This window comes from Lepus europaeus, chromosome X, assembly GCF_033115175.1.
Source record: "Lepus europaeus isolate LE1 chromosome X, mLepTim1.pri, whole genome shotgun sequence".
In the NCBI taxonomy this organism is placed as follows: Eukaryota; Metazoa; Chordata; class Mammalia; order Lagomorpha; family Leporidae; genus Lepus; species Lepus europaeus.
The window spans coordinates 133,916,730-133,943,925 of NC_084850.1; the positions used below are offsets into that span (position 1 = coordinate 133,916,730).

At 40.6% G+C, this 27,196-nt stretch overlaps 1 protein-coding gene across 9 annotated transcripts in view; it reads left to right on the forward strand.

The window, feature by feature from the left end:
* Nucleotides 1–27,196, forward strand: part of FANCB (FA complementation group B) — a 209,929-nt gene that overhangs the window by 27,321 nt on the left and 155,412 nt on the right. For 4 of the 9 annotated variants that reach the window (XM_062183514.1, XM_062183513.1, XM_062183512.1 and 1 more), the window contains 4 exons: nt 2,227–2,393; nt 3,297–3,727; nt 3,851–4,088; nt 4,680–6,732. In XM_062183514.1, the coding sequence (XP_062039498.1) occupies nt 2,227–2,393; nt 3,297–3,727; nt 3,851–4,088; nt 4,680–5,091 (1,248 nt within the window). In that variant the 3' untranslated portion in view covers nt 5,092–6,732. Of the gene's footprint in view, nt 1–2,226; nt 2,394–3,296; nt 3,728–3,850; nt 4,089–4,679; nt 6,733–20,910; nt 21,423–23,900; nt 24,660–27,196 lie in introns of those variants that run through there. The other 5 variants (XM_062183516.1, XM_062183519.1, XR_009865031.1 and 2 more) reach the window with 4 other exon arrangements.

Here is a 27,196-nt window from a genome sequence, read left to right on the forward strand (position 1 = left end):
AGTTAGTTGGGTTCCTGCCGCCTGTATGGAAGGCCTGGATTACGTTCCCAGTTCCTGGCTTCAGCCTGGCTTAATCCCAACATTTTCAGGCATTTGAGGAGAGAGCCACCTCTCTCTCTCCCTGTCAAAAAAATTAAGTCTCCCCATTTCCCTTCCCCAGTTCATCTCAATAATTTTGCCAGTATTACGTCCCATGTGGGATCTGTCCTTAATGGGTTGTCCAATGTGAAGTAATGATATAGCTAGTACTGAAACAGTATTTTTACACTTTGTGTTTCTGTGTGGGTGCAAACTGATGAAATCTTAGTATATACTGAATCGATCTCCTGTATATAAAGATAATTGAAAATGAAAAAAAAAAAACCTTGGTGTTAAATTGGAAATTACATAGAAAATTAATCAATTTTTAAAATTTTTATTTTTGGCAGGCAGAGTGGATAGTGAGAGAGACAGAGAGGTCTTCCTTTTGCTGTTGGTTCACCCTCCAGTGGCCGCCGCAGCCGGCGTGCTGCGGCCGGCGCACCGCGCTGATCCGAAGGCAGGAGCCAGGTGCTTATCCTGGTCTCCCATGGGGTGCCGGGCCCAAGCACTTGCGCCATCCTCCACTGCACTCCCAGGCCACAGCAGAGAGCTGGCCTGGAAGAGGGGCAACCGGAACAGAGTCCGGCTCCCCGAGCGGGACTAGAACCCGGTGTGCCGGCGCCGCAAGGTGGAGGATTAGCCTGTTGAGCCACGGTGCCAGCCGTAATCAATTTTTTTTAAAAAAAAATCATGTAGGATCTCTGTCATTAATGTGCTGTACACTGTGATTTAATGCTATAACTAGTACTCCAACAGTATTTTTCACTTGGTGTTGCTATATGGGGGGCAAACTGTTGAAATCTTTACTTTATATATACTAAACTGATTTTCTGTATATAAAGAGAATTGAAAATGAATCTTGATGTGAATGGAAGGAGAGAGAGAGCAGGAAAGGGGAGGGTTGCGGGTGGGAGGGAAGTTATGTAGGGGTGGGGAAGCCATTGTAATCCATAAGCTGTACTTTGGAAATTTATATTCATTAAATAAAAGCTTTAAAAAAAAGAAACAGGAAGGAGTGTTTAGAAATTAATCCATTGAAACCACTATTTTGCAAGATCCCAGTTTTGGCTCATTTATATGCACATTGTTAACTTTGAAGGCAAACCTAGCAGACCATAAAAATTTCCTGAAGTTTCAGATGAATAGCCACCCCAGATGTCACAGCCACTGGCAAAAGTGGCAGATTCCTAGGAACATGTTAGTCTAGTATTGTGTAAATTGTTCACGTATATCTTTTCCGTAATTAGCATATATAGAGAGAGTAGAGTATAAAGACTGAGATAGATAGATAGAGCATGGGCTTTGGATTGAATTGCTTCAGTTCGGATGCCAGCTTTATGACCTTGGGCAAGTTTAACTCAACTTCCTTGTGCTTCATTTTTCTCATTTCTAAGATGTGTGTAATAAAATTACTAACCTACAGTCCTAGGATTAGTGTGAGAGTTACTACTGCATCTCTTGCTGCTATTTCTGTTGTTCTTATAAATGCATATGGTGTAGAAATGAGTGAGTATGGCCTGAATTTTAAGTTTTAGGCATGGACATTTAGCCTAGCAGTTAAGACACTGGTTAAGGTGCCGTTGTCCCATATCAGAGTGCCTATACTTGGTGCCTGGCTCCATCTCCTTTCTCCAGCTTCCTGCTAATGTGGACCTTGAGAAGCAGCAGGTGGTGGCTCAACTAATTGCATTCCTACCACTCACATGGGAGACATGGATGGCGTTCCAGGCTCCTAACTCTGGCCCTGGTCCAGCCTCATCTGTTGATGGGCATGTTGGGAGTGAAACAATGAATGGGAGCTTATTTTCCTTTCCTGTCAAATACATAAAACTAAATATTGCACAAAAGCAGGATTAAAATTTTTGCAATAGCCTATAAGCAGCCTAGGGATAATCTAATTAGTTTTAGTTGCACAAAAGTTTACAATATAGTCTTGATACAAGTCATTGATAAACAGATTGGTCACTATGGTTAGATTATTTTTCAAAATGGATGCCAAGTTTATATCACTGCTGGCTCTGTGTTAGACATTCCATCATTTGAAAATGTTTATGAAGTCTGGCCAAAAGCTGAGTTACATGATTTTTTTGGTTTTGCTATGTTTTCTACATTTTTATACTCAGTTTAAACATTCTTTTCTGTAAGGCTAATCTTGTCCCTCTTTGGGGTGAAGAAGAAAACTGTGTCCCTACCTTGGATACGAAGTTATCAGACAGTTTTCAAGATTCAGAACAGCTAGTCGAGGAAATATGGTACCGTGTAATGGATGATAGCTTGGTTGTTGGAGTGAAGGCCACATCTTCCTTGAGGGCGTAAGTAAATCTAACATCACAACACTATTTTAATTTTCTAGGACAGTGCTGGCCGATAGACCTCACCACAAGCCACGTGTTTAGACGTTAGGTAATGATATGAAGAGGATGAGGTTTACAAAGTCAAGATGCTCTAGTCTCAGGGTAGAGATAAGCAGAACACAGAACTTTCCAATCTGAACATTTGGAAGTATAAGGAACATTTAGTGACTTGGCTAAAGGGGAGAGGTGGAAATTCAGTTAAATGATAAAGTGTCTCACTCTGATAATGGAAGATTTTCTTTGGGGCTATAGAAATCATGGATAGGAGAGTAATGTCGGTGCTATCTGTAGCCTGTCAGAGCTTTTCAGCCAAACAGGAAAAATACTCTCATCAGCACTACAGCAACTACATCTGAACCACAGATGTGCAAACAGAGAGAAACCAGGTAGTGCCTTGTACTAGAGAGACAGACAACGTAACACAGTAAGGAATCCATGCTATCTAGTGCTTTTGAGACATTAATTTATTCTTTTATTTCACTGCATTTCTAAGCTGTTTTCTGTTGGTCAATCATGGGTTTTTCTTCTTTAATGGGGTGAGTTACATTAATGGGTTTTCTATTATAAAAGCGGTTGCATTCCCAGGGTAAATCCAAATTCATTACATCATGTTGGTACACTGCTGGGTTGGGTTTGCTTAAGTTTGATCAGGCATATTTACATATCTTTGCTTTTACTTTTTATTCTCTGATATATTTTACATTTGAATGATATTTCCTAGGAAGGGAGAGAATAAGAATTATTTGTTGTTTATTATTATAAACAAATTATTGTTTGTTTATTTGTATGCCATTTAGTCATCTATATGGTTTTGGAAAAAACTAGCTTTTAGACTAAACCAAACTCTGAATTTTTTTACAGGTCCTTGAATGATGTGACTGTATCTCTGCTAATGGATCAAGCCCATAGTTCCAGCTTTCGGCCTATTAAGTGTCAGAATAAGGTGATTAAGTTGAGTACAGAGTCTTGTGCAGCACCACACTTGATACCATACCAAATAGGATCAGATGCAAAAAGGGTCAAGTTGACTCTTTATAGTCAGCAAGAAGAAAAATCTGTTTCTGAAAAACCACCTAAGAAAGACAGTATACAGCTGGTTACTGCTGTCACATCTCTTTCACCACTTTTAGCATTCCATAAATTTTGTTGTATTGTGGTGCTACAAATTAGAGGAAGAAAAAATGGTAACTACCCTGAAGATCATTATATTCCGTGTGGCAGAGTTTTCTTGAGTCTAGAAGATCTTTTGAGTGGGAAATACTTGATGACACTTCCAAAGAAGAAACCTATAGGTAATTCTTGTTTGTCCTTTTTCAATCATATTCTTAATTAAATCATAAAATGTTCAGGATTCTGTATATTTGAAAATGGACAGAGTTTTTCATGGTACAGCTTTTGACATGTTTTTCTTGTAGAACACATGGAAGATCTTTTTGCACTTCTTACAACATTGCACAAGTCTTGTTTTCAAATCACATCACCCAACTATGTCCTGAATGCTGTGAAGGTGTGGCTCCTAGAACACATGCATTGTGAAGTAATCAAAGAATTTCCAGAAACGTGCTTTTGTAAAAGGCCAGGAAGTTTCTATGGGACACTCTTCAGCTGGAAACAAAAGTCACCATTTGAAGGGATTTTAATTGTCTACTCCAGGTAATGCCCGTCAAACTGGAATTTGATCCAGTGAAGTTAGTGTGTATGAGTGTGGTGAGTGCATGGTCCAGCAGTGATCCCCACTGTGCTATTTGGGACATGTCAGAGTCAGAGCAGTGGTCTGCTGGAGTATGAACAGACAGGTATGGCTTCATTTAGAAACTGAAGGTCTCTATTTTAATCTTAGGGTTGTTTTTGGTTTCTTTTTTTTTTTTTTTTTAAAGGACCTACTTAGGATTTCTCTTTACCTTTCCTCTACAGTGATGTTCTAAAAACTGTTATACTCATCTTATTACTTAGCCAAAAGATTAAATGCTCCCAAATTTGTATATATTAAATGCATGAAGTTTGTATTCCTTAAATCAAAAAAATTAAATCGGAAACCTGATTAATATTCTCTAACTTGGTATAGGATATGCATATTTGATTACTATAGTCTGAAATCTGTCAGTGATTAATGCATTATTGGTTCTATTCATTAATACTATTTATAAGTGAATATCAATTACTGCAGTATGTTGAATGTGACTGCTTTGTGCTGTCATGCTCTTTATAATATTATGTTTGGTTTGGTTTTTTTTTTTATTCCAGGAATCAAACAGTTTTGTTCCAGTGCCTTCATGATCTCATCCAAGTTCTCCCTGTAAACAGTTTCTTCAGAAATTTAAAATCAGAACATGAGGATTTCCTAATTAGTCATTTGGCATTAAGTTTGGAGGAGGAACTGGTTACCCTTGATTCTCTTTCTTCTGTCTTAACTAAGGTCGAAAGCAACTTTTTGCAGAGGTGTGAAGAGAGCAAAAGAGAAAAGAGTAGTGCTGTAGCTGATTCATCAGACAGAGAGGAAGATATCCATTTGTATAGCAAAGAACTTCAGAGAGAAAAGAAAATATTGAGAAAACATAGAAAAGCGAGTGGTGCCGTTTACAGAGAAATTATTTTCAAAGTAGTTGAGAGGCAGTTGATATCAGACGTCACAGCACAGAAACTGACCCATTTATAAGTTTTAAATTGGTCATATTCTAAAAATGGGTTTTTCACTGCCTTAAAGTTTTGGTTGCAGTTGTTATATAAGTCCTTTGCAAAAATAAAGATTGAGTCTTATTGTAGTAGAATCTTAGTTTAGATGATGTATAAAGTAGTATGTATTAGAGAGCAGCAGTTCTCAACTGGGGCTGTTTGGCCATGTTGAAGACATTTTGTGGTTTGTCAGAGGTTGTGGGGTCAGGGAGAGATGAGATGAGGGTTTCTAGAGGCAGCTAGTGGGTAAAGAAAGCCAGGGACGCTGCTAATATCCTGTGATTTCTAGGATACTCCCCCACCCCCAACAAAATGATCTGGCCCAAAATGTCAGCAATGCAAAGGCTGAGAAATCCTGTCTCACACTTACTACTTAAGGAGGACAGAAATGATAGAACAGAATCTTGGTGTAAAGTCTTTAAAGCGCTTCATCCTCTTCTTGTCCTCTGCTGAATAAAATCTAACATACAGAAGTCAATTTCAAATGGATAAATTCTGCCAGGTTGTCAGGATTTATAAGTTTCTGTAAATATTAAACTCCCTTGAAAACTTCAATGGCAGCATATCTGGGTGAGACTCTGAAAATGAAAATTTTCGAAACCCTTGTTAATTTAACTTTTATTAGAAAGATGCTCTGAAATTGTTTAAGTGTACATAGGAATGTGAGGATCTTAAGGCATATTTCTGAAAAGCGTATCTCTTTCAGAAGGTTGAGTATACCTCACAGGCCACTATTTTTAAAACATTGAAAAATGCTTTTAAGCCATCTGAAATTCTAACTCTAGGCAAAGCTGAAATATAAAATTCTAACTAAAATAACTTAAAGAATATAGTGCTCCTTAGGGACTGAGACATTTAAAAATAAGTGAAAATGCACTTCAGTTATGAAGGGATTTATAAGGCAGCCTGTGAAAGACATTTCAAAGGGGTAAAATTTCAACCTAGTCTCTTTTTTTTTAGAAAAATATGAATTCTGGACTGAGAGTGTCAAGAGAGAGAAAAAGACACAAAAGGATATGGGCCCAAAGAAATGCTCTTGATCCTTTGTGCTCTAAAATTCTTAAGTGAGATGGATGCTTCTATCTCAGTTGAAAGAAAGAAAGATGATTCCAGAAAGTGGAATTTATGCTGGCACTTATGAAGTACTGATTTCTCTCTTGCCTTAGACGTGTTTTTTCTTAATGAACTGATCATGCAAATGATTGTTAGAGATTATTGCTTATTAGTTTCGTGTCTTGATTTTTATGATTGTCCATATAATGCACCACCCCTTTTTCTGCTAAGCCACTGCACAGTGAGGTAGAACTCTACAGCTTGCTCTCTGGGTAATGTTGATGGAAACTATTTCAGACTTTTTGCAAATGGGAATGGAATAAATTCATGATTAATTTTAAAAATCTGTACTATGTATTATGTGCTCTCTTTTGAAATTGTCTCTGACATGTTCTGAAAGAGCACACTAGTATAAAATACATAGGAGATAAACTGTAAAATGAAAGTTGTCAGAAAACAAAACAGGATGAGATTGTAATTGTTAAGGGAACTTAGGATACTAAAAATTAACTTTTTTTATTGTAAACACTTTTATTTAGTAAATATAATTTTCCAAAGTACAATTTATGAATTATAATGGCTTCCCCCCCTCATAACTTCCCTCCCACCCGCACCCCTCCCATCTCCCGCTCCCTCTCCCATTCCATTCACATCAAGATTCATTTTCAATTCTCTTTATATACAGAAGATTGATTTAGTATATATTAAGTAAAGATTTCATCAGTTTGCACCACATAGAACATAAAGTGTAAAATACTGTTTGAGTACTAGTTATAGCATTAATTCACATTGGACAACACATTAAGGACAGAGATCCTACATGGGGAGTAATTACACAGTGACTCCTGTTGTTGACTTAACGATTTGACACTGTTGTTTATGGCGTCAGAAATCTCCCTAGGCTCTAGTCATGAGTTGCCAAGGCTATGGAAGCCTTTTGAGTTCACCGAGTTCGATCTTATTCAGACAAGGTCATAGTCAAAGTGGAAGTTCTCTCCTCCCTTCAGAGAAAGGTACCTTCTTCTTTGATGGCCCGTTCTTTCTACTGGGCTCTCACTTGCAGAGATCTTTCATTTAGGGTTTTTTTTTTTTTTTTTTTTTTTTTTTTTGCCAGAGTGTCTTGGCTTTCCATGCCTAAAATACTCTTATGGGCTCTTCAGCCAAATCAGAATGCCTTAAGGGCTGATTCTGAGGCCAGAGTGTTGTTTAGGACATCTGCCATTCTATGAGTCTGCTGTGTATCCCGCTTCCCATGTTGGATCGTTCTCTCCCCTTTTTTATTCTATCAGTTAGTATTCCCAGACACTGGTCTTGTTTGTGTGATCCCTTTGATTCTTAGACCTATCAGAGCCATCGATTGTGAACTGAAATTGATCACTTGGGCTAGTGAGATGGCATTGGTACATGCAATCTTGAAGGGATTGTATTGGAATCCCCTGGCACATTTCTAACTCCACCATTTGAGGCAAGTCCGATTGAGCCTGTCCCAAATTGTACATCTCCTCCCTCTCTTTTTCCCACTCTTATATTTAACAGCGATCACTTTTCAGTTAAATTTCAACATCTAAGAATAAACATGTGTTAATTACAGAGCTCAACCAGTAGTATTAACTAGAACAAAAAAAATACTAAAAAGGATAAAGTATTAAATTGTACATCAACAGTCAGGACAATGGCTGATCAAGTCGCTGGTACAGAAATAGATGGATAGACCAATGGAACAGATTAAAAACACCAGAAATCAACTCAAACATCTACAGCCAACTTATATTTGATCAAGGATCTAAAACCAATTCCTGGAGCAAGGACAGTCTATTCAATAAATGGTGCTGGGAAAACTGGATTTCCACGTGCAGAAGCATGAAGCAAGACCCCTACCTTACACCTTACACAAAAATCCGCTCAACATGGATTAAAGACCTAAATCTATGACCCGACACCATCAAATTATTAGAGAACATTGGAGAAACCCTGCAAGATGTTGGCACCGGCAAAGACTTCTTGGAAAAGACCCCGGAGGCACAGGCAGTCAAAGCCAAAATTAACTATTGGGATTGCATCAAATTGAGAAGTTTCTGTACTTCAAAAGAAACCGTCAGGAAAGTGAAGAGGCAACTGACAGAATGGGAAAAAATATTTGCAAACTACACAACAGATAAAGGGTTGATAACCAGAATCTACAAAGAAATCAAGAAACTCCACAACATCAAAACAAACAACCCACTGAAGAGATGGGCCAAGGACCTCAGTAGACATTTTTCCAAAGAGGAAATCCAAATGGCCAACAGACACATGAAAAAATGTTCAAGATCACTAGCAATCAGAGAAATGCAAATCAAAACCACAATGAGGTTTCACCTCACCCCAGTGAGAATGGCTCACATTCAGAAATCTACCAACAATAGATGCTGGAGAGGATGTGGGGAAAAAGGGACACTAACCCACTGTTGGTGGGAATGCAAACTGGTTAAGCCACTATGGAAGTCAGTCTGGAGATTCCTCAGAAACCTGAACATAACCCTACCATACAACCCAGCCATGCCACTTCTTGGAATTTACCCAAAGGAAATTAAATTGGCAAACAAAAAAGCAGTCTGCACCTTAATGTTTATTGCAGCTCAATTCACAATAGGTAAGACCTGGAATCAACCTAAATGCCCATCAACAGATGACTGGATAAAGAAATTATGGGACATGTACTCCATAGAATACTATACAGCAGTCAAAAACAATGAAATCCGGTCATTTGCAACAAAATGGAAGAATCTGGAAAACATCATGCTGAGTGATTTAAGCCAGTCCCAAAGGGACAAATATCAGATATTCTCCCTGATCGGTGACAACTAACCAACCACAAAAAAAGGAAACCTGTTGAAGTGAAATGGGCACTATGAGAAACAGTCACTTGATCAGCCATTGTCCTGACTGTTGATGAACATTTTTTATTTATGAATATAAAGTTATTAATCTATATATGCCAGATAACTTCTTTCTGGTGAATTTTGTATACTAGTATATTTTCCTACTTACTACACTAGAAAAACCACAGTTTGGGACAATGATACTCTCACCACTTTCATAATTCACTTTTCTGTCTGCACCTTCCAGCATTTTCTATCGACCACCTCTCTGCTCACAAATGTAAGGCTCCCGTCAAAAACACAGTCTTGCCTGATCCACACTGCTGCGTGAAAAATGAGTTTTGTTTTGGAACAGAGACTCCACGGTTTTTAGACAATTAATTCGGTTAGCCCCTGCCCCCTTAACTAAAGAATATGTTAGGGACTTGTGCTGTGGCACAGTGGGTAAAAGCCACTGCCTGGGGTGCTGGCATCCCATATGGGCACTAGTTTGTATTCCAGCTGCTGTGCTTCCAATCAAACTCCCTGCTAATGGCCAGGGAAAGCTGCAGAAGATGCCCAAGTGCTTGGGGCCCCTGCACCCACGTGGGAGACCCAGAAGAAGCACCTGGCTCCTGGCTTCAGCCTGGCCCAGCTCCGGCTGTTGTAGCCATTTAGGGAGTGAACCAACAGATGGAAGCTCACTCACTCTATCTCACCACCTCTCTCTGTAACTCTTTCAAGTAAACAAATAAATCTTCAAAAAAAAGAAGAAGAAGAAAGAAAGAAAACTGCCTTAAAAAAAAAAAAAAGTGCGTTAGCCAGCTTAGCTGTGACAGTATTCAGTTCAGTGGTCAGATTAAGTAAGGAGCAAGAAATGTTAAAATTGCTTATCAATTATATGCTAAACAGTAAGCTTAAAACATATACATACATTCCTATGCATAGTCATCGGATATATGGTTCAGGTGTAATTATTAGTGTTGTCCTCAGCATGGGAAACAAAACCAAGAGGATACATGAAAATACCTTGATCCTGTACCCTGTTGCAAATTATTTCAAAAGTAGCAGACCTTTTAAGAATTCTAATAGTGCACAAGTGAATCATCTACTTTTCTCATAACATCTCTTTTTATGATATATGTGCAGAAATCGCTATTTGGTTGTTTTCCTCATCTCAGGAAGGGAAAAATCCAATTAACTTACATCTCCACCTACTCTCCCTAATAAGAACACAACATTTCAACTGTCTGGCTGGAAACCTGCATAAAGCTTTGTTTTTGATCTTATGTTCTTTTGGTTTTGCCTAAAACATGGACAATAACAGGTATTGAAGGAATCCTTTTCCTTCCTTTCCTCTAAATTGTGCAAACATTGCTTCCATTCTATGAATTTGAGAGTCAAAACTCTTTCTTGGCTGACCCTGGCTGACAAACTTTAGCCTTTTACTGCTGAAGACAGTGTGGTACAATGGAAAGAATGCTGAATGTAAATAGTATGCTTATTTGCGTTCTTCCAGGGTTCTGTTTTCTATTTGGGGGTTGTCTATGTCTGTTACTTGCATTGCTTGCTGCCTTTATACAATAACCAGACCTCAGTCACTTTCTGTGACTTTTTAGTAATTTTGTCTTGCCTTTCTATACAGTAGAGGACTTTCACCTAGGCACAGTATCCACTGCTCAGATATTTGCTGTGCTGTGCTTGTAAGCAGCCCTGCTGGACAAAATACCTGTGTGTTTAACCATGGGTCAACATCACAGCCTTGGGTTCAGTTAGGAAGTTTCTTTAGCATCCTTCACTTCACTTAAAATTTTCCATTTCTCTACAGCTACTACCACTTATTCTAAAGTATAAGGACTGTCCTGGATAGTAAAGCATGCTGTTAGTAATTGTTCAAAACCTGGGGCGCTAGATATCACGTCTATCAGGAGTGAGAGCAAAGTGTGTTGCACTCTGTCGGTTACCCCTTCCACATCTCTTTACTCCTGTTTTCATACCAGAATTCTCATTTTGTTCAGGAAACTTCTTTTCTCACAGTTCATGTGACTGAGATAGACCTCCATCCCTGCTTCCAGAGGTTAGTCTTGAATAATGTAATGCAGTCAGGGCAAGACATTTTTCTGGCAGCTATTACTGGTCTGGGATGGGTGCTAGATCTAAATGGGGCCTAATCAGACTGATGAGAGGCTTGGTTCTTTGTTGAGAAAGAGATGTTCTACATGTCCTTTTCTAAGTAGGTGGTTCTAATTTAAAATTTTCAGAGTGTCTTATAATCACAAGGAAATTAAGCCTTACAATGAATTTGATGCTGTGGATGGCAAAAATTTTTTTGTGTTCCTGAATCAAACCTAAATCCTAGCCTCTTCTTGGACTGCCAGTTACTTCAGGAAAAAAAAAATCCTTGTAACACAAATCAAGATTTCTATTACTTGCACCTGAAATTGTTTCCAGATACCAGAAATGGGGAAAAGAATTCCAGAAAACAAAGCACATGGAGTACCTAAACAGAAACAGTTCAGTGCAGCAACAGGAACTTTGTACTTCTAGAAGAAGAGTAATAAAGAACCATCCACTTCCTCCCCAACATGCAGCTTTATTTATGGGAGGTGGCTTGGAAGGATTTTAGTTTTTTTTTTTTTTAAGTTACAGTTCAAATTAGTACATACTTGATAGCAGTATGAATGTGGAATAAAAGCTTTTATTTTTAAAAATGCTTTGTCTTCTGGGACTGGCTTTGTGGCATAGTGGGTAAAGCCGCTTCCCATGATGCCGACATCCCATATGGGCACCAGTTCATGTCTTGGCTGTTCCGCTTCTGATCCAACTGCCTGCTGATGGCCTGGGAAACCAGCGAAAGATAGTTCAAGTGCTTGTGCCCCTGTACCTATGTGGGAGACCTAGAAGAAGCTGCTGTCTCCTGGCTTTGGCCCGGCCCAGCCCTGGCCCATGTGGCTATCTGGGGAGTAAAGCAGTACATGGATGATCTCTCTCTCTCTCTCCTTCTCTATCTATGTAACTCTTTCAAAATAAATAAAAAACTTTAACAACAACAACAAAAAAGACTTTGTTTTCTTTTTTCTCTTCCCCAACCCAGCTTTCCTCTGGCATCGTACTAGGCCAGTTGTTTTATTATACTTTCTCCATTGGGATAGAAGTATATGTCAGTATTTACCTTCTTAATATTTCCTATTTTAGAATAAGAATTATAAACGAATATAAATTATAAAATTAAAAATTGTAAAATTTAACAGGACCATATTTAATGTCTACTGCATTCTTAGATATCATATTGTCTTCTATATCCTCTCCAGTTGGAAGAAGATAACTTTATCAATTTTTATTGTTCTAGTAGTTTCTGGGCTAGAAAAAACTATGGGAATACTTTGGAAATAGAGTAGTTTTGCTATATCAAAACAGATGCATACTGTTATTAATTTAGAGCATGTAGCCTTTTCAAAGATAACAGCTTTGTGCTGGAACATAAGTGATTGCCTTTGTAAAAAAAAAAAAAAGATTTATTTATTTATTTATTTGAAAGTCAGAGTTACACAGAGAGAGAAGAGGCAGAGAGAGAGAGAGGTCTTCCATCTGCTGGTTAACTCTCCAATTGGCCACAACGGCTGGAGCTGAGCTGAGCAGATCCGAAGCCAGGAGCCAGGAGCTCCCTCAAGGTCTCCCACACAGGTGCAGGAGCCCAAGGACTTGAGCCATCTACTGCTTTCAGGCCATAGCAGAGAGCTGGATCGGAAGTGGAGCAGCTGGGACTTGAACCAGTGCCCATATGGGATGCTGGCACTGCAGGCAGTGGCTTTACCCACTACACCACAGCACTGGCCCCAGTGATTGTCTTTTTAAAAAAAACTTATTAATATAAAGAGAACAGATTTCATGCATTCCTCAGGTACCGTTCCAAGAAGACAACCACACTTCCCTCACTCCCATTCTCTCTCTCTCAACCCCCTGCCTCCCTCCCTTCTCTTCATCAGTTTTTACAAAGACATCATTTTAATCTACTCTACATTCACAGGCTTAATTCACCATTAATCATAATATTCAACAGGTAAAAAGGAGACCACAGTTTCACAGAAGTATAAACAAGGATTAAAAATGACAATCACAGGGCCCTGGTTCTGGTCCTGGCAGTTCCTCTTCCAATCTGGCTCTCTGCTGTGGCGAGGGAAAGCACTGGAGGGTGGCCCAACTGTTTGGGCCCCTGCACCTGAATGGGAGACCTGGAAGGAGCTCCTAGCTCCTGGCTTTGGATCTGCCCAGGCCCGGCTGTTGCGGCCAATCAGGGAATCAACCAGCGGATGGAAGACCTCTCTGTCCCTCTCACTGTAACTCTACCTCTCAAATAAATACATAAAATCTTTAAAAAGAAACACAGTAATATCCCAAAATATCCATTTCATTCCTATACATATTAACTGTCATATAGCTGAGAAAACATACAATATTTGTCTTTTAGAAACTGGCTTATTTCACTAAGCATACTGGTTAAGAATCCCCCCCCACCCCGGAACCTTTTATTTAAGGTATACAAACTTCATGCATTTTTTTTTTTTTTGACAGGCAGAGTGGACAGTGAGAGAGAGAGACAGAGAGAAAGGTCTTCCTTTTTCTGTTGGTTCACCCCTCAATGGCCGCTGTGGCTGGCTCACCGCGCTGATCTGAAGCCAGGAGCCAGGTGCTTCTCCTGGTCTCCCATGGGGTGCAGGGCCCAAGCACTTGGGCCATCCTCCACTGCCCTCCCGGGCCACAGCAGAGAGCTGGCCTGGAAGAGGGGCAACTGGGACAGAATCCGGTGCCCCAGCTGGAACTAGAACCCGGGGTGCCGGCGCCACAGGCGCAGGATTAGCCTACTGAGCCGTGGTGCCGGCCAATGCATTTAATATATACAATTTTAGGAACATAGTGTAAGTTGGTAGCAGATGCTTGGATTGACTTCTGGCATTTTTATTCCATTGGCCTATCCATCTGTTTTTGTACCAGTACAAGGCTGCTTTGATTATAACTGCCCTGTAGTATGTCTTGAGGGCTGGTATTGTGATGCCTCCAGCTTTTTTTATTGTTTAAGATTGTATTAGCTATTCAGTGTTTCTTGTGTTTCCATATGAATTTCAGCATCATTTTTTCTATATCTGAGAAGAATTTTGTTGGTATCTTGATTGGGATTGCATTGAACTTATAAATTGCTTTCGGTAGTGTGGACATTTTGAAGATGTTGATTCTTCCAATCCACAGACATGGAACATTTTTCCACTTTTCAATGTGTTCTTATTTCTTTCTTTAATGTTATATAATTTTCATCATAGAGATCTTTGACGTCCTTATTAAGTTTATTCCAAGATATTTAAAAGTTTTGGAGCCCTTGTGAATGAGATTAATCTTAGAAGGTCTTTCTAAGCTATGGCATTATCTGTGTATACAAAGGCTGTTGATTTTTGTGTGTTGATTTTATACCCTGCTACTTTACTAAACTCTTCTACGAGTTCCAATAGTCTCTTGATGGATTCTTTTGGGTTCTCTATTTATATCCTTATTTGTATCCCTTTGATTTCTTTTTCTTGCCAGATGGCTCTGGCTAAAACTTCCAGAACTATATTGAATAGCAATGGTGAGCATGGGCATCCTTGTCTGGTTCCCTCCCACCACTGGCTGCTCCCCATTTTTGGACACAGGCAGGTAGCAGCTGCCCCAGCTCATGCTCATGCTGTTCTGTTGGTACTGCTCTCCAGGCCTACTTTTTTTTTATTTCTTTTTTTTAAATTTTTTTTAACTTTTATTTAATGAATATAAATTTCCAGTGTACAGCTTATGGATTACAATGGCTTCCCCCTCCCATAACTTCCCTCCCACCCACAACCCTCCCCTCTCCCGCTCCCTCTCCCCTTCCATTCACATCAAGATTCATTTTCAATTCTCTTTATATACAGAAGATCAATGTAGTATAAAGATTTCAACAGTTTGCACCCACATAGAAACACAAAATGAAACATACTGTTTGAGTACTAGTTATAGCATTAAATCAAAATGTACAGCACATTAAGGACAGAGATCCCACATGAGGAGCAAGTGCACAGTGGCTCTTGTTGTTGACCCAACAAATTGACACTCTAGTTTATGGCGCCAGTAACCATCCTAGGCTGTCGTCATGAGTTGCCAAGGCTATGGAAGCCTTCCAAGTTTGCCGACTCTGATCATATTTAGACAAGGTCATAAAAGACAGAGTGAGTATAGTAACCAATGATCCTAAGAGTGGCATTTACCAGGTTTGAACAATTATACAGCATTAAGTGGGGAAGAGGACCATCAGTACACACAGGTTGGGAGTAGAGCCATTGGTGGTAGAGTAGAGGTTATGATTACAAAGGAATGAGGCCCAAGTGTGCTAGACAGGGTCTAGAACAAAGGACAGAGTCATTAATAGATGTGCTAAGAAAGGTGCTGTCTAAGCTACAATTAAGTTTTCTGATTGAGAGGCAAATAGAACCTGATAGAAGGGGCTTGATAATAATCTGTTGGGCTTTAGGCCTTGTAAGTTAAGAGGCCCAGACCTATCTATCTCTTCACATGGGGTATATCCTAAGGGAGGTGTGAACCTCCTAGGGGAAGGCACTCTGTTGACTTTCATTACTTGGCTGGACTGGGAGGAGAGCTGGCCAGGTAAAGGCAGGTGGCATCTCTAACAAGAAATTTACAGTTCTGCCTTCAATGTTGCTGACCCTACTTCACCATCCCCTCAGCTGCAGTGGTCACTTTGGAAGTTGGGCTGAGTGAAGGGCTTTTCAGCTTAGAGCCAATAAGATCTGTGGCTCTGACCTGGGCATCCTTCGACTCCAGGGCAGGTCCATTTCCAGTGATCCAACTCTTGGCAGAGCTGCCAGGGCTCTTCACAAGCTGACTTCTGCTGAAGTCCAGGCTTACCACATTGAAAGCCACTGCAGTGGACTGGCCTGTTGGGTCTCCTTGAGGGCAGATCACTGTACAGATCAGCCATTAATAGGCCTGCCACCCGTTGCTTCTGATGCCTAGCTTTCTTTTCCTCCTGGTTTGTGTTAAAGCAGACCAGAGGATGCAAGTCAAGGGAGTGCCCAAGTCCCATCTCTAATCTTCGGTGGCCTGAACTACAAGTCTATAGTCACAGGCATGTTCTGTAGTAGTTTTTCTAAGGTAGACAATGCCCTTGAGGAAAATTATATTCTCACTTTAAAACTTTCTTTCCCTTTTGTCTGAAAGGGAGGTTTTTTCTACTTACTGTATACTTCGCTGATGGTGAAGTGAATCTAGCTATGAGATTATTATTTAAGTTCTTATTTTGGCTATGCTATTACAGAAAAATGTTAGCCATCTCTTTTATAAGGTCTAAAGATTAAATTGTGCGTCCTACAGATTCCTTCATAATAGAATTAGTTTCCTACCTTGAAGAGAATAGAGAAATGAAAGAACAAGTTGGGCTTAGAATAGAGAAATGAGGGAGCAAGTCCTAGATCGCTTGCTGACAATAGCAATATTACATGAATACTTAGCAAACCGTTTCAACCATTAGATAACAACTTAAGAAAACATTTACCAGAAGGTCCAATGCCTTCTATAAATTTTAAGAATCATGTATTTGAAAACACCGCTTAAATATCTAACATGGTGTAGTTTGTTTAACCAGTAAACTTAAGCACAACCATATAAAATGTTTTTAGTTTCTTTCTACCAACAAGTTTAAAACATATGATACACAGATTCAGGTCACACAAATTAAAATGTATCTTTGATTTATGGTCTTATGGAAGCCTCTGATGCTTCAAAATCAGGTCAGGTGCCCACTGGCATGTTTTTGTAGTGCACTATACCACTTATTTCCAGTAATCATAATTAATAGCTAACAATAGGCCGGTGCCATGGCTCACTAGGCTAATCCTCTGCCTGTGGCGCCAGTACTCCGAGTTCTAGTCCCGGTTGGGGCACCGGATTCTGTCCCGGTTGCTCCTCTTCCAGCCCAGCTCTCTGCTGTGGCCCGGGAGGGCAGTGGAGGATGGCCCAAGTCCTTGGGCCCTGCACCCGCATGGGAGACCAGGAGGAAGCACCTGGCTCCTGGCTTCAGATCAGCACAGCGCGCCGGCCATACCGGCCATTTGAGGGGTGAACCAACGGAAAAGGACGACCTTTCTCTCTGTCTCTCTCTCACTGTCTAACTCTGCCTGTCAAAAAAAAATAGCTAACAATAATTAATAACTAACTATAGGCAGGTACATATAGAAATTATTGACTCCAAAATGTAAAACTCTCACTAATCTGATTTCCTTATGCCTGATCATTGTATTCCATCTAATATGGTACTTTGCACATAGTAGCTGCTCAACTAATGTCAGTATCTTTTTAAGACAGAAAACATCAGTGAAATGTAGTTTTGAGACAGTAAAGAGCCAATATGGATGTGTGTGGGAAGAGTGTAGAGCAGACAGGGCAGGGTGGTTTCCAAATGACATGAAGGAGTCTCTTCATTCTGTAGTCAGTACTTCCAGACATTGTGATCACATGAGTGAGTGTAAGTTTAAATATTGGGGAAACCAACAGGATTGTAAGGGGTAAAGTACATTTTTGGAATGAGGACATTGTGGGGTGGACTGGGTGCAAGATGCTAAAATAAAGATGAAGGTGTTTACTGCACAGATATTTGAGATGTGTAGTCAGCTGGACTCACTTATGATAACACAATGCTAATGATTACACAGTTACAGATGGGGTTATCCAATCTGTGGAGTTGAACACATGTATGTGTGTGTGCCTAGGCTCGTCCTAGATCTGAACTGGAATTGAGGGTAGGCCCTGACTATCTGTATTTTTAAAAGCTACAAGTATGATTCTGATGCTCACCACTATTTAGAAACCATGGATAGATGGTTAGCAGAAAGAGAGGGAGAAGTCAAGGAGGACTCCCAGGTTTCTAATTTGGATTAATGATATAGAGGGTTTCAGAAAAAGAATGGTTTGAACTCCTTCAATCAATCTATCCCATTTTGTAAAAAGTTTTCATTAAATGGGCTGAACTCAAGGAGCGCAATCTTTCTTTACCCTCAAATAGTAATTCTGGCTCATCCTATAAGTTCTTTGGCACTTGTAGGTACTGAAGAGCACTCTTATCTTCAGGTATTGAAAAGTTCAGTCCAATCTACTGTCTTCAAAATGATATTAAAGGGGCTGCTGTGGTAGCCTAGCAGGTTAGGCCACCAGTTGCAATGCTGTCATTCCATATGTCATCCATATGGATACGGGTTCGGATCCCGGTTGCTCCACTTCCAATCCAACTCCCTGCTAATGTGCCTGGGAAACCAGTGGAAGATGGCCCTAGTGGTTGGGTCCCTACACCCATGTGGGAGACCTGGAAGAAGCTCCTGGCCCCTGGCTTTGGCTGGTCCAGCCCTGGCCATTGTGGCCATTTGGGGAGTGAACTAGTGGATGGAAGACCTCTCTCTCTCTGTGTCTCTCCCTCTGTCTCCCTATAGCTCTACCTCTCAAATAAAGAAATCTTTAAAAAAAATTATATACTTGTAAAGGATTCCTTCCCTTAAAAGATTCTTTAAAAAGTAGTAATACATACTATATTCTTAGAAAGGAATTGTAAATGTCACTAACATGTTATCAGTTTTCTCTGTTACTTTGTAAATTTAACCCAACCCCAATAAAAATACCCATATGGTTTCTAACGAAGAAGTTATGCCTATTCTTTTTTAAAATATGTATTTTATATTTATTTGAAAGGCAGAGTTACAGAGAAAGAATCTTCCATCTGCTGTTTACTCCCCAAATGGCTGCAATGGCCAGGGCTGGGCCAGGCTGAAGCCAGGAGCCTGGACCTTCTTTCAGGTCTCCCACGTGAGTGTAGGGGCCCAAGCACTTGGACCATCTTATGCTGCTTTCCAAGGTGCATTAGCAGGGAGCTGGATCAGAAGTACAGCAGCCAAGATTTGAACTAGTGCCCATATGGGATGCCAGCATCACAGGCAGAGGCTTAACCTGGTATGCTACAACGCTGGCCCCCTATTCTAAAATTCCTTTAGAAAATCCTGCAAACCAGAAAACTATGAAAACTGAACAAGAAAGGCATGGGGGAAATGGAGATCCACCCTACTAGATATTAAAATGCATAGTAAAATACAGATAAGTAAAAGTTTGTTTCTAGTGCACAGACACACCACAGTAGAAAAGCTCAGAAATAGGACCAAGTGCATATGAGAATGTAGTTTGTGATAATGATGCCATTCCACTTCCGTGAGAAAAAGATGCTCTTAGGAAAGCCAAGTAGCCATCTGTGGGAGGAAAGAAGGAACATGCCTACCGACAGGATCTAATTCGAAATAGATCAAAGATTCAAATATAGAAAATGAAAAGGTAGTAGGTGAAAACAAAGGTTAGCTTCCTCACTGACTTGGAGTGAGGAATGTTGGTTAATCCATGTCATAGAATCCAGAGCCCATTAAGTTCAGTCTCATTAAAATTAAGCTAAAACATTTTCACTTTTAGTAAAACCCAACCTTTTAGGGAAAAAAGTAACATAAGGCAGATGATCTACACTGAAAAGGCTTTTGTGACTCATTTCTCAGATTAAGGACTAATCTCTATAATACCAAGAAAATGTCTTGAAAATGATGATAGAATCAATAGAAATAGGTAACAAAAGGACATGCAAATGAGTATTTACATATGCAATTTAATATAAGTGAAATGCAAATTAAAATGCATTGAAGAAATAATTTCAGTTTAAAGTGAAATAAAATAGATTACAACAGGCCTACTCTCCCACTAGACAAAACTGGATACATTACTAAAATAATTTTAAAGGCATCCAAATGCTGTGGAAATAAGAACTATGTGACCTAAAATTACAGAAAAAAGAGAAATGTTCTGAAACGACTAGATAATTGCCAGCTTTTGGTTTCTCTGGGGAAAGGCTGTGGATCAGTCTTGGTCTGAGAAAAGTACTTTTATTGAGGACAGAAATCAGCGCCCTCTGAAATACTGAGGGGCCCAAGTACACAGACAATTGCACCTTGGAACATTTTCAAAGTTCTGTGGCTTCCCAAGAAACGTCAGAGCTAGCCCCCATACTTCTAAAGGGTAGGTTGAAATCTCTGTAAGTGGTACAGTGCTGCCAGCGAGGAGGTGTACTGGAAACACACGGCTGATTTCCCCTTTAAGACATTTGCCAAGATTTTGCAGCTGAATGAAGTAGAGGGCTCAGAGCTAAGCTGAAAACTTCTGGATCTAGGAGCAGGAACATACTAGAAGTACATTAAGTCTTATTAAACTTGCAATATTTACCCAGTCAAGCACAGTTTCTGATTTGATTGAGTTCTTCTCACCCTTATTGCCCAATGAAGTTAAAGGGCAGTGCTCTCTGTGGAAGATAAAATCTACTGGAACATCCATGGTTCTTCTATACATGCTGACTGTCCCACTGTAATGTAATTCCAAGACAAGACACGCAAAGAGGAAAGATTGAATGATAATTAATGAATAATATAGCTGGAGATCCACAGATGTACAGATATTGAACTTAGCAGATAATTCTAACATATTTTAAATGTATTGCTTTAGATGTTATTTCAATAATATATCCAAAAGAGAAGAAAATGACAGAAGTGAAAGGACGGAAATTTTAGAACAATTGGAGTCTTTAAACAATAACCATGTAGAAAGTTTATACTGAAAACTGCAATACCTGAAATTAAAAACTCAGAGTGAATTTATCAACTGATGGGACACAGCAGAATGTAGAATTAGTGAACTGGGACATAGGTCAATATACTCAAACTGAGGCGAATGTTTGACGTGGTGGTTAAGACACCACTTTGGATGTCTGCTTCCCATGTTGGAGTGTCTGGGTCTGACTCCAGCTCTGCTTCCAATTCCAGATTTCTGCTTATGTACACTCTGTGAGGCAACAGAGGATGGCTCGAGGAGTTGGGTCCTGGCCACCCATATGGGAGATGCAGATGGAATACCTGGCTTGTGACTTCACCCTGGCCCAGCCCTAGCTGTTGCAGTCATTTGGGGAATGAACCAGTGGATGGATGGAAGATCTCTGTCTCCTTATCTTTATCTCTTTGCCTTTCAAGTAAATTAAAAATGTATTAGGGCTAGCACTGTGGCACGGTAGGTTAATCCTCCACCTGCACTGTCAGCATCCCATATGGGCACCAGTTCTAGTCCTGGCTGCTCCTCTTCCAATCCAGCTCTCTGCTGTGGCCTGGGAAGGCAGTGGAAGATGACCTAAGTGCTTGGGCTCCTGCACCTGTTTGGAATACCAGAGGAAGCTCCTGGCTCCTGGCTTCGGATCGGCAAAGCTCTGGCCATTGCAGCCATTTGGGGAGTGAACCAGCAGATGGGAGATCTTTCTCTCTGTCTCTCCTTCTCACTGTCTGTAACTCTGACTCACAAATAAATTTTAAAAAATCTTAAAAAAAATAATTAAAAAATTTTTAAATACTCAAAGCTGAGAAAAGGAAAAAAGTTGAACAACAATTAGCACAGACACATGCAACATACTCAAATTATTTAACATTCATGTATTTGAAATTCCAGAGGAAGGGGAAGAAGACAATGAAGCAAAAACATTATTTAAAGAGGTAGTAGCTGAAATTTTATTTAAAAATGATGAAAGGCATTAGCCTAAAGATTCAAGTTAAAAAAAAAAAATCCCAATCAGGAAAAAAAAAAGTACAAGGTGGGCATTTGGCCCAGTTGTCTAGTGGTTAAGATGTGGTTTATTTATTTTATTTATTTATTTATTTTTTTGACAGGCAGAGTGGATAGTGAGAGAGAGAGAGACAGAGACAAAGGTCTTCCTTTTTCTGTTGGTTCACCCCACAATGGCCGCTGCAGCTGGTGCATCTCACTGATCTGAAGCCAGGAGCCAGGTGCTTCTCCTGGTCTCCCATGCGGGTGCAGGGCCCAAGCACTTGGGCCATCCTCCACTGCACTCCCGGGCCACAGCAGAGAGCTGGCCTGGAAGAGGGGCAACTGGGATAGAATCCGGCGCCCCAACCGGGACTAGAACCCAGTGTGCTGGTGCTGCAAGGCCGAGGATTAGCCTGTTAAGCCACGGCGCCGTCCAAGATGTGGTTTAAAACACCTGTGTTCCAAGTTAGAGCCCTTGGATTCAGGTCCTGACTCTGGCTGCTGATAGCAGCTTCTTGCTGGTACAGGCCCTCGAAAGCAGGAGGTGAAGGTTAAAGTAGTTGGGTTCCTACTACCCTTATGGAAGACCTGGATTGAGTTCCTAGCTCCTGGCTTCAACCTGACCTGGTCCTAGCTAATGCAGGCTTTGGGAGAGTGAACCAACAGATGGGAGTCCCCCCTCTGCCACTCTCCCCCTCTTAAATAAAAAATGTAAAAAGTAGGAAACTATATTTGTGCACATCATAGAAAAATGATAAAGTCCTTTAGAATATTTTAAAAGTGTGTGGAGAAAAAAATGCATTACCTTCAAAGGAGCAGCAATGAATGTCATGGACTGGTGATGTCTTCTTGTTTTCACAGCTGATTTTGTTAGGAACAATTGAAACCAGAACACAATGGCATTACATCATTAAGTTACTTAATAAAGATGAAAGCCTAAACTTATGTCTAGCAAAATATGCTTCAAAAATGAAGGTGAGATAAAGACATTTTCAGGCAAAGACAGAGAATTTCTTTCCAGCTTATGAAAAGGATTTCATCAGACAGGAGAAAATGATGCTGGATGAAACACAGAAATGCAGGAAGGCAGGAAGAATGTATGCTATAAAGGGCATAAGTATAAAACAATAATTTCTATACAAAATAATTGCAATGTCTTGATGTTGTTTATGCAGTAAAATGCCTAACAGCACTCAAAGATTTCAGGAGGCTAAATGGATTTGAAGTCATTAGGTTCTAGAAATTTCACGAAAATGATGAAATAATAATTTAGGGTGTAATAGGCCAAAAATGCATGTTGTAATTCATAAATTTAAAAGTTAATGGAAGCCTCTTGCCTAGCACTCATAGGCACTTACTCAAAATAAATCAAACAATATATATCCACAGAAAGACTCATTCATGGTAGCTTTCTTTATAATACTCTGTGAAGGAAACAATCCAGAAGTCCTTCAATATAGTCACCAAATTTGGCATTACATCCCTAGATTACTATGGATTACTACTCAGAAAGAAAAAGGATTGATGGGAGAGGTTAATCTCATAAACATAACGTGTGAGAAAAATCATAAAAGTAAATAATTATGATTGCATTATATAAGGTTCTAGAACAAAGTATTTCATTAGGGGAGGTGTTAACTGGAAAGGGATATGGAAATGCTAGGATGATAGACTGTTCTATATCTTGATTGGGGTGGTAGCTTATGAGTGTATAATTTGTCAAGTCACCAAACTATCTTTAAAATCTGTGCATTTTATGTAAATGTGCCTTGAAATTTTGACAAACTACCAATAAAAGGAAAAAGGAGCAAAAGGAAAGAGGGAGCACAAACTAGGTGGGCCAAACAGCAAGCAAGTAGGGAGATGGACTGAATATTGCACATGAAAGAACTAAGTTGGTTAGCGTTGTTGAGACATTTTTTATTTTAGATATGTCTGTGCTGCATACATGAGACACATTTAAATAGTCAGATGCAGGTAGAAGAGTAGTAGGGTAGACAAAAGCATGGCAACATTCACCCGGAGGAAGTTAGCATAGTGATATTAATCTGATGACAGTCATTTTTCAGGGCACGTGCTGTCTAGAAGCTACGGAACTTACTCAGATACAAACCTAACACCAAATATAACACAATCCCCCATTTTCACAATCAAAGTGGTTCAGATTAATGAGCAAGAATTCTTTTTGGGTAAAAAGAGCAGTGTTTTTTTTTTTTTTTTTCAGCATCACTGGAAAGCAGCAAGTCTAGAAACAGAGCTGATGGGAATTTTCGAGCACTTTGGAAGCAGGAAAAGCACACAGCTGGTTTCAGTAGGGCTCGTGCGGAGAACCAAGCACAGGCTGGTCTGTATCACTGGCAACGAGTAGCAAGTATTATGGTAAAGTTCGCCATTTTGCAAACTCCGCATGGAATGATTCACCTTGTGAGTTTAATTCTTTCAACAAACCACGTATGTTATCCTTATGCTGCAAAGAAAGCAAACAGCCTGTGCTCAAATCCGGGACCGCCACTTACCTAGTTGGGAACATCAGATGCTAGTTGCTGAATTTACCTCTGTTGTTTTCAGTTTCTGCCAGGGGCTCAGCTGAGCCCAAGGGAGCTGAGCTGTCAGGTGTCAGAGCAGCTGATTAAGACAAGCCAAAATGAAAGCCCTCATGGAATGGTGCATCAACGGAGGCTCAGGCAGACTACCACAGCAGACGTGGGGGCGATCTCACTGCTGCCTAGGGAGCCCCAAACAAAAGGCTCCCGCAGTTTTCCGGACCCAGTGGGCACCGGAAGGTAGGTGGGAAGATCGTGGAAAAACAGCAAGTCAGAGGGCACGAGTAGGTCTCCAGGGCTCTCCCCTTCTCCTGAGAGAAAGAGGCCTCGTTGGAAATAAATGCCGGTGGGTGTAAGAGCAGGGCTGCTGGGGAGGCCTTGAGTCCTTGCCTGCCACTGCCTTCAGAGACTGCAGCGTGTTGGCCACGTGCTGTCTGGGTACGGGGGGAGGCAGCTTTACTTCCCCCCCTGTGGCCCACTATGGTGAAGTTTTTCTAATTGCCTATGGTTGGGCCTGAAAAGCCCCACATAGATGGGATTTGGGCTGGGGCCAGCTACTCCTCAGTTTCTTCAACTGTACATGAGGATCATGGATGCAGTAACACATAAAATATTTAGGAAAATTCCTGGCACATAATAACCCCCCAGTAAGTGTCTGTATTATTATTGTTAATTTTATCACTTTACTAGTATTGTAAGCAATTCCTATACATGATTATAATCAAGATTTTAACATCTGATTCTCATATGTTACCGGTAAAGGCAGGTAAAGCTTAGTACAAAGCCATTTTGTACTGCATATCAAGGCCCTTAGATGCTCGAACTCTGTGACCAAAGATACATGCTCAGAGATGATCATTGCACTATTTCAAACAATGGAAAAATGAAATGCCTGACTATAGCAAACATGGTTTTTGAATTTGTTGCATTCACATGATGGAATATTCTGTAATTCTTAACATAATGTTCACACATATACATGTAATTTACAGATATAATATTTTCCTCACAGATTGGCACAAATGCAAATATTCTTTGCCAATACCTCTGCCTCCCAAGACCTAGGAAGAGTGGCACTCATGCGTTACAGGTGGGAGTGCATGTGGCTGTGTCCCTTAAAGCAAGTCATTGGTAAATCTTCACAGGATTTCAAACATATAAACGCTTTCACAAAGAAATCCTGCTTCTGGGACATTATCTTAAAATATATTTGTGAATAAGTATGTGTGTGTGTGTGTGCGTACACATATACAAAGTTGGTTACTCTGCCATTGTCTGTAATGGCAAAAAATGAAAAGAACTGCATGAAACTGGTTAAACAAATTGCAGATATTCATTGATTAGTATTGTAAAAATGGAGGATGCTCTGTAGCCACGGATGTGGAGAGATCGCAGCACACTCAAACCAGTGAAGCAGGCCACAGAACAGTGTGTGGTCAATTACCTTTTTCATGAGAAAGTGAAAAAAAAATTATGACTATACTTTTTATGCACTTGCATTTGCTTATATTTGGAGGTATACCTAAGAAACTTGCTGGCTACATAATGGCCCCCAAGGATTTATCCACTTTCTAATTTCTAGAACCTGTAAGTTTTATGTTTGATGGCAAAATACGTGATTAAATTGAGGAGAGTGTCCGGACTGAAGGGCGTGGCCTCTAAGTACTCTCACAGGTATCCTCATAAGGGAGGCAGAGAGAGATTACAGACACAGAGAAGGGAAGCCTTGTGACCATGAGGCAGAGAATGGAGTGGGGTCACCGGTCAAAGCGCTAGCAAGCCGCAGAGACCTCTGCTGGAGCCTTTGGAGCCCACGTGGCCTTGCTGGCCCCTTCATTTCAGTGCCAGGATACTGAATTCTGACTTCTGGTCTGCAGAAATCTGAGAGAATGAATTTCTGCTGTCCGAAGCTACCCATTTGTGGTAATTTGTTATAGCAACCATGGGAAACTAACACAGAAGAGTTAAGGGCGATTGAAACCCAGAGATGGGAGCAGGACTTCTCACTGATGATCTTTTTATAGTGTTTACACTTTTGGACGAGATGAATACTTTACATCTAAAAAGTTTAAGCTGTTTTAAAAAAGTAATCATTCAATTTCAGAATTCCCCCTTCTTCCCAGCCCAGGCTTGGTCCCAATTCTCACTCTGTTGCACCTGGCTGACTCTTAAAGCAGAGACTTGAGGCAAAGGGCAATCCCTCTTGATTGGCCCTGGCGCAACCCAGCTACAGGTGCTCTCTCTCTCCGTGAGGCTTTGTCCGAACTTCTCGGAGATCCTTGTGGAGGCCTTGGCGTTGTTGCGGTTCGTGAGCCGGGTGAGTGATGCCCTCATGACGCCCCTTTAACGACTCCCGTCTGGCATCACAGCCCTGAGCGAGGCCTTTGAAAGACTGCTGGAGTCGGCTGTCTTTCCCAGTATCCACCTGGCTACAGAGAAAGCTGCCACCCCCGCTCCGGCCCCGCCATGCCTGCGGGTCTTGAAAGTTGGCAACCACGGTTTCCTCCTCTCCCAGCTGTCCCATCCCTCCAAAGGGCAATCTAGCACTAGTTCTGGTGCTCCTTAAAGGTCTGGGCCATCCTCAGAACCCTCTTTGCGTTCTACTCCGGGGGCACTGGGTAAGCCTGCGTTTCCGTACAGCTCGCCACGCACCAGCTGCGGGGTGAGCTGCCCTTCCACCCTGCGGGTCGGCCTCAGCTCCGGGGCTGGACAGGACTTCTGCAGCAGTGAGAAAAGCCCATTGGAGACTGCAGCACACTAGAAGGGAAGCAGAGTCACGATCAGTTTAAATAAGCGGATTATATGTCATAAATTCTACAAAATGTTTTGGGCTGTGTCATGGCATGTGTCGTCAGTATTTGCCAGCTGTATGACTGGGAGTTAATGTGTTAGTTGGAGGGCAGCATTTGCTGAACAGATATCTGAAAATATAATTAAAAAATGAAATTAGACTCTTCTTTTCCTGGCTTAACTGGCT